General features: G+C 39.6%; 1 protein-coding gene across 1 annotated transcript; it reads right to left on the reverse strand.

Moving 5' to 3' along the window:
• Positions 1–4,305: 4,305 nt before the first annotated feature.
• On the reverse strand, positions 4,306–5,932 carry foxd3 (forkhead box D3). Its single transcript, XM_088349568.1, has one exon. The coding sequence runs from the start codon at positions 5,751–5,753 to the stop codon at positions 4,605–4,607; it is 1,149 nt and encodes a 382-aa protein (XP_088205694.1). The 5' UTR covers positions 5,754–5,932; the 3' UTR covers positions 4,306–4,604.
• Between the last annotated feature and the right edge of the window lie 1,221 nt (positions 5,933–7,153).

The raw sequence follows: 7,153 nt of genomic DNA on the forward strand, positions 1-7,153 counted from the left end.
ATCGTTCGTAGGGCAGCGTCTGTATATGATAACGAAAATATTTGTGCTTATTTTTATAACAATAAAATATACTTTACCACTAGGTTTCACGACCCAGAATGGAACCTTGGACCAAATTGCGTTTGTTTTAAAGGAATCTTTATTGGATTGAGCTGACAGAGCTGGCTTTGGAAGCCGATGGTTGACGGTCGCTAGCAGCGTAGGACGGAACGGCAGTTCCGTGACAGGTAGGCAGAATCAATACGTCTTAGCGGGCAGGTCGATGGCCAGGGCAGGAGAGTTGATCGTAAACGCGGGGCCGAAACAGGTCGGAACCGAAGGCAGGAATCAAAACAGGAGAGTAGTCTTTGGTACTTGGTAATCTGGCGAAACACACAACAACACAGAAGTACGGTCTGACGTCCTTCTCTGGACGCTGACCGCTTAAGAAGAGAACGTCAGCCAATCAGAGAGCGCGCTCCAGCGCGCCAAACGATTGCCACAGGTGTCTTCACTTTGCCAATCATGACACTAGGAGCCATGTTTACTTTTTGCTAGCTTGTTTGTATCCATCTGTCTTCAGTGTTTTTTTTTCCTTTTTGTTTGTTTTTTACTGGTTTTTTTGTAATTTTAATTTAATGTAAATGTTATATTATTATTATGTAAAAATAAATTTCCCCCCCAACAACCTGGTGTTTTGACTGACCAGGGTTGCTTTGTGAATAAAATTCACCAACATGTACAGGAAAACTGCAAGCAATATTTCAGAGACATTAAAAATCTAAAAAAACAAAAACAAAGTAATGGATGAATACTGCGAGGCATAATAGTGAATGCTGAAATTATAACTGCATAACTGTTATTAGACACGCTGCACTTTGTATTATACATGATTTAAACAGAGGTGTCGGAAAGGATGACGGTGTTTCCTCTTCATCTTTTTAAACTCGAATTGTGGTCGTTTTCTTCCCACGGTTCATTTAAACAGTTGCTTTGAAAACGAGCAGCAAGGTCTTTACAAGTGTGGGAATGACACTCGCGCGGCTCTGGCCCACCTGTGCACACGAGCATGTGCAGCTGCATGGCTCAATATAGCTTATATACTGTTTGCTTTTCAAATTAGCACGTTCATATACATTGCGTTTTTGTAGTCCACGTGGATAACAACTCTTTAAAAAATAAACTGACAAATGAAAAAATAAATACATAAAAAGAAATAAATTGTGTGCGTGTATGTTGGTAGATCATCATATCATGCATTCCATGCATGAAGTCCGGTTATTTCTTACGGGTAGAAACGCAAGAGTTGAAGTCTCTAATGGCATCCCCGGGTTTTTTCCCCTTCTTCACAGGTGCACCGTTACAAAGTGCCGTGTTGCATTCACGTGCAGCAGAATTATTTTCCCCAAAAAGAAGAAAAAACTGCGTAGTTTTTCATTCAGTGAGATTTGCTCTCGAGGACGAATATGAGACACCTCCCTCCGATGGCAAATATGTATAGGCGATGAGAAACACAATCGGGATCCTTTAAATGAAGATGCATTTCAACACAATCTGTTTTAAACGGACAAGTATTAAGTATTATTTGACCTTTAGATGTCGCTGTCTTGTGTAGTGCAACTGAAAACGAATGCTAAATAGAACAGGGAAAATACAGTCTACAGAGACTCAAACTGCACCATCAATATATTTTTCCAGCTTTTTGTAAGGTTTTGGGGGTTTTGAGCACCCGTAGCAGCAAGGTGGTAGATAATTATGTCAGCTCCTCTTACATGAGTATCATATTGTGTAAAATAAATGCAAAATCCTCGACCCAAGAGCAAAAAATATACGTATATATGACACTTCATGCGTTTTTGCTTATTAAAATATTTTTGTTCAATGAATGAATTATTTTTTCACCACCAGGAGGGGCTAAATAACACACACTGTTCCTTTAAAACGGAGGCATGTGTTAAATTTCCTGATCTTTTTATCCCTAAGCGCTTAAAAAACACCCAAACTCATGACATTTATATTTAAGATTTTAAAAGAATTATATTTTTCAACATGATTTGTTTTCACTATCACTGCAAACAAGGGCGTAGGTTTGTCAAAGCCTGAGGGGATGTGTCCCCACAAATATCGAGCAATCATTGTCTTGCCCCCACGAATATTGTGTGATCCCTTTAAAAAGGTATAATGTCCCCACTAAGACCATACCTACGCCCTTGCCTGCAAACATTTAATAATAATAATAATGATAATAATAACAATTAAAAATAATAATAATAATAATAAGTAACAATTATACCAATATAAACAATAATAGTCGTAATAGTAATAATAACTACAGCCCGACAAAATGGTTTCACTATACCATTTATATGATACCCTCTTTTATCTTTTCCATTGTATTCAGCATGTTTAATTTTGTTGCACATTACGATGACAATTCTATTCTATTCTATTCTATTCTATTCTATTCTATTCTATTCTATTCTATTCTATTCTATTCTATTCTATTCTATTCTATTCTATTCTATTCCATTCGAATACCATATGTACATGCGTTGCGTCATCGTTGCCTTTTTCCAAGTCTGGATCAACAAAAGGTTCCTTTCACTTTCCCATGAGGATCGGATAAATATAGGACACACACACGCCGACACGGGAACACAAACGCACCATTTGCTGTTTGTGTAAAAGTGATTAGCCAGACACAACTGCGAAACTGTTGTAACCGTGATCTGTGAGGAAGAGGAGCCACTGAATTTTGTAAAGCGACACCATCATTGATGTCATTTTGAAAACGGTCTCCAGGCGCAGTTCGGTTAAAAATAAAATAACTTCATTGCATATTTAATTTATGGACAACAAGTCAAGATTCAATTCAAATTACTGCCAAAAGCTGCATTTGTGCTTTTTTTATCAAACATTTCGCAATTGGATAACCTATATCGTGACTATGTATATAGTAGGTTTTCATTGTATTTATTTTGGTAGTATTTTAAAATCTGTTGTTTTTCATTTGTAACAGTTTGTTGATTGTATGCCAATTTAAAACATAATTCACCTTAAAAAAGTCTTGGTAAAAATGGATAACTCTGGCGCTACGTTTGTTTTCTTTTTATCCAATGAGATCCTACATCAATAGAAAATATCGCAGATATGTATAGTGTTTTGAATTATCTTTCTATTTATATTATTACTTTACAAATGTTTGCCACTGTTTTAACTGTATTCCAAATAGAAATGTTTTCTAAGTATAGCAAAACGTGATGACTAGAATGCTACATTTCTATCCAAGAAATTGTAATCCAACAATTTATATATATCATGATGAATGAGTATGTTGTTTTTTTAATTATATTTCCATTCGATGTATTTTTAAAAATGGTTGTTTTTTTAACTGTATTTCTTTAGAATATAACACACATTACACGTGAAAAAATCTGAATATGGCAAAAAGGATGACGAATTCGTTCTATTTTAATCAAAAATTTCGTAATTGAATAATAGATACATTGTGAAATGGTGTTTTTTTAAATTAATCTTCCCTTTGGTTCTTGAAATACTTGGTATCTTTTCCAACTGTTTCTTGTTTATATGGCATAATTTACTCACGAAATCAATTATCTGAATTAAGATTTTTGAGTAGCCTACAAAAATAAAAAAAAATACACATCATATATTTAAACATTTTTGCAAATATGTTTTACTTTTACGATTTATATATATTCACACGTTTCCCCCGTATTATATACGTATTTGATCATTTCAAATTGTGTACACCGTATAACAATCTTATACGAGATCTTTTTTTCCATCCATCCATCATTCTCTCTCGCGCTTGAACGTTCTGGTTTTCGATTTCGGTTCTAATCCGGATCGTCTCGGGCCCTGGAAAAAACGAACGTGTTAAATTAAATTGCAGATATTTTCACGGTAAATAAACTTGTTTACACAAATTATATTTGTTTTTATTCTACACAGTCTAACTTGCAGTGGGTAACTAAATAGGTGCTGCATTGTCTTTGTCCGGTTTATTATTGCATAATAAGGAGAATTCCAATCGTTGATAAGAGGGGCAATTGGCTGAGGTTGACAGGTATAGTTTTAGTATGGCAAAAATATGATTATCATAATTTAAATTATTAAAATTAAAATTCAATGGATCAGAATATGTACGAGTGTCGGTTTACTTTTTGAATGAACGCAAACATGCAATAACGAAAATAGATCAACTGTCTTCGAATTATTAATATGATTTATTTACATATAAAGCCAGTGTATACACCACAATATTCCTAAAATGAATTACACATACTTATTATTTTATTTCATAATAAACAGACTTTTTCAGAGCTTTTGGCATGTTATACGAAAAGTAAGTCAAAATTGTCCACATCCTTCATCCAGTACAAAAAATGTAAACTAAAATCACAGCTATCTGCATGAAATCAAATAAAAATACCAGGAAAGAAAATGTCTTTATAAAAAACGTATTTACAAATATTACCTTTACAGAAATATTTCCGTTTTCCTTTTTTTCACAGTCTTTACATTGTCCAGTGCCGACTATTACACGTCCCTTGTGATTTTGTCTTAGTATAAAAATAAGTTCGTTTTTGTTTGGGTAAAAGTCACTGTGAGGGCCACTTGGAGACGGCAGCGGATGGTAAAACGTGTCCGGAAAGTATACTGGAGGGGACGCTAAGGAGGGGTGCGATTGCGGCGGCTGTGGAGGTTCGGGTTAGGGCCAGGGATTGTGCATTCAGCAGGGCCGATTGCACAGTAACAGGAGGCCGCAAAAAACCCTGCGCCGTAGACGACCCCGAACTTGACACCCCGATAATGTTCTCAATGCTGAACGAGGGTCTGCTAGACGGTTCGGACTTTATCATAGAGGCCGTGCTCAGGCTGCTCAATTGCAGCTGCAGACCAGGACTGAGCTGGGAGTTGAACGCTTTGCGGTTCAGCTCGGCCGAGGGCAGTAAAGGAACCCCAGGGGGGAGCATGGGCCCCACGGGAGGGATGTAAGGGTACTGCAATGCCGCCGGGTGCGAATACGCAGCCGGGTGGATCCCGTAGTGGCGCCCGTAGGGCCCACCAAGCCCGTAGGCCCCGAAACTTTGCATCATGAGCGCGGTTTGGTCTCTAAGCACGTCCGGTTGGACTCTTTTGAATCGTTTCCTCCTCCTGAGAAAGCTGCCGTTATCGAACATGTCCTCCGAGGCCGGGTCTAGGGTCCAGTAGTTGCCCTTGCCGGGGTTGCCGGGCTCCCTCGGGATTTTAACGAAGCAGTCATTGAGGGATAAATTGTGTCGGATGGAATTCTGCCACGCTGGAAACTTCTCCCGATAATAAGGAAAGCGGTTACTGATGAACTCGCAAATGCCGCTCAGGGTGAGTTTCTTCTGCGGGCTTTGGAGGATGGCCATGGTGATAAGTGCGATGTAGGAATACGGCGGCTTTACCAAACTGGATTTGGGTTTTTGGAGCGGACCCCCTTGTGCAGTGCTCTGCTCGTCTTCCTTTCCAGAAACGGGGTCGCTCTCGCAGCACGGGCTCACGCCGCCAGATCTCAAGTCGTCTTTGTCCACCTCAATGTCGTCATCGTCCGGGAGGTCTGCGATGAGGATGCCCCTGCCGGGACTATCGCTGAGGTCGCTGTCCCGTTCCGTGCAGTCTTCGTCCCCCTCGCCCACCACATCGATGTCCACATCCTCGGTTGTGAGCACCGTCTGGCCAGACATGTCGTTTTCTCTTTCGCTCCGTCCAGATAGGGTCATCTCACAGCTTACTTACAAGACTTTTCTTCAAAGAAAAAAAGTATAGGAGCCAAAGCAAGCGCACTGGTGATCGGAATTGCGCGTGCGCGCACACAGTGTCTGTTGACTGCTTCTGTCTCTCCAAAGAATGACTTTCAAGAAGCGAGCAGAGAAACTTCTTCCAGTTTTCGCGATGGGCGGAGATGGAGGGAGGGTGGCTCTGGGGGGCGACTCGTGTGCCTCCCCTCTCTTTGAGCGCAAAGTCGAGATGTCACATGCTTTTAAAGGTCGCGGTTTTTAAAGGGACCCTGATGGATTACCTCCCCACCGCCACCAAGCGCCCCCTCGACCTCCACCTTCTACCAAACCGCAGCGCCAGGCGCGTTACTAAAAACAGTAATGAGTTACAGTTATTAGTTACTTCGTTTAAAAGTGATTCAATTACCCCCACGGGTTAGTGACACCCAAAAGTAGTGCGTTACTCTGAAAGTTACTACCTGGTTACAAATGATTCTATAAACCAGGGTTCAGCAACCTCTGGCTCGAGAGCTGCATGTGGCTCCTTGGCGGTGCCCAAGTAGCTCGCTGGAGGGTTTTCAAAAATGCTCGGGAACCGAAAAGGAAGACAGAAGAAAATATGAATTTTAAAACTGGACCCCGTAGGAGGACGAACACAAAATAAACATTCATATTGTTTTTCAAGATTGTACAAATTTTCAAAAATGATTTTAAATGAGTAACTTTTTAAAATCCCTTTATTATTCATCTCATCTCATCTCATTAGCCGTACCGCTTATCCTCATTAGGGTCGCAGGGGGCTGGAGCCCATCCCAGCCATCTCCGGGCAGTGGGCAGGGGACACCCTGAACTGGTTGCCAGCCAATCGCAGGGCACACAGGGACAGACAGCTCATTCGCTCATTCACACCTAGGGACAATTTAGACCGGCCAATTCACCTGAAATGCATGTTAGTTAGTATTATTATTAATAATATTTATAGTATTCATATAGCTAAAATTATTAATCCAGTATTGCATAGTCATATATGTTGCAAATGCTATACTTAGCAAAAACTGTATGAGTCAAGTGTATTTCGTTCTGTATACATACCAGAATGGCATTCGAGTATATCTGAATTGGAACCTTTTTTATCCGTGTTTTTTAAAGTCTAATATAAGACTTTCATGTTAATTTTTCATTTTTTTTGCCTGTTACACAGCTCTTTCAACATTTTCAGATGCCGACCCGTTGTATATACATAGCCTCACAATAAAAGAAAAAGAAGAAAACGTGTACATCAACCTGTGGAAACGGTTCTCCTTAATATCTCTTGAGAGCTTGCAAACGAACATAACCGAGACACTCCATATCCATTTTGTCTTTTGTCTTCAAACAACTTCATTATTTCCTTCTCCATTTCT

The sequence above is a fragment of the Urocampus carinirostris genome, chromosome 12 (genome assembly GCF_059441175.1).
Source record: "Urocampus carinirostris isolate Australia breed hairy pipefish chromosome 12, RoL_Ucar_1.0, whole genome shotgun sequence".
NCBI lineage: Eukaryota > Metazoa > Chordata > Actinopteri > Syngnathiformes > Syngnathidae > Urocampus > Urocampus carinirostris.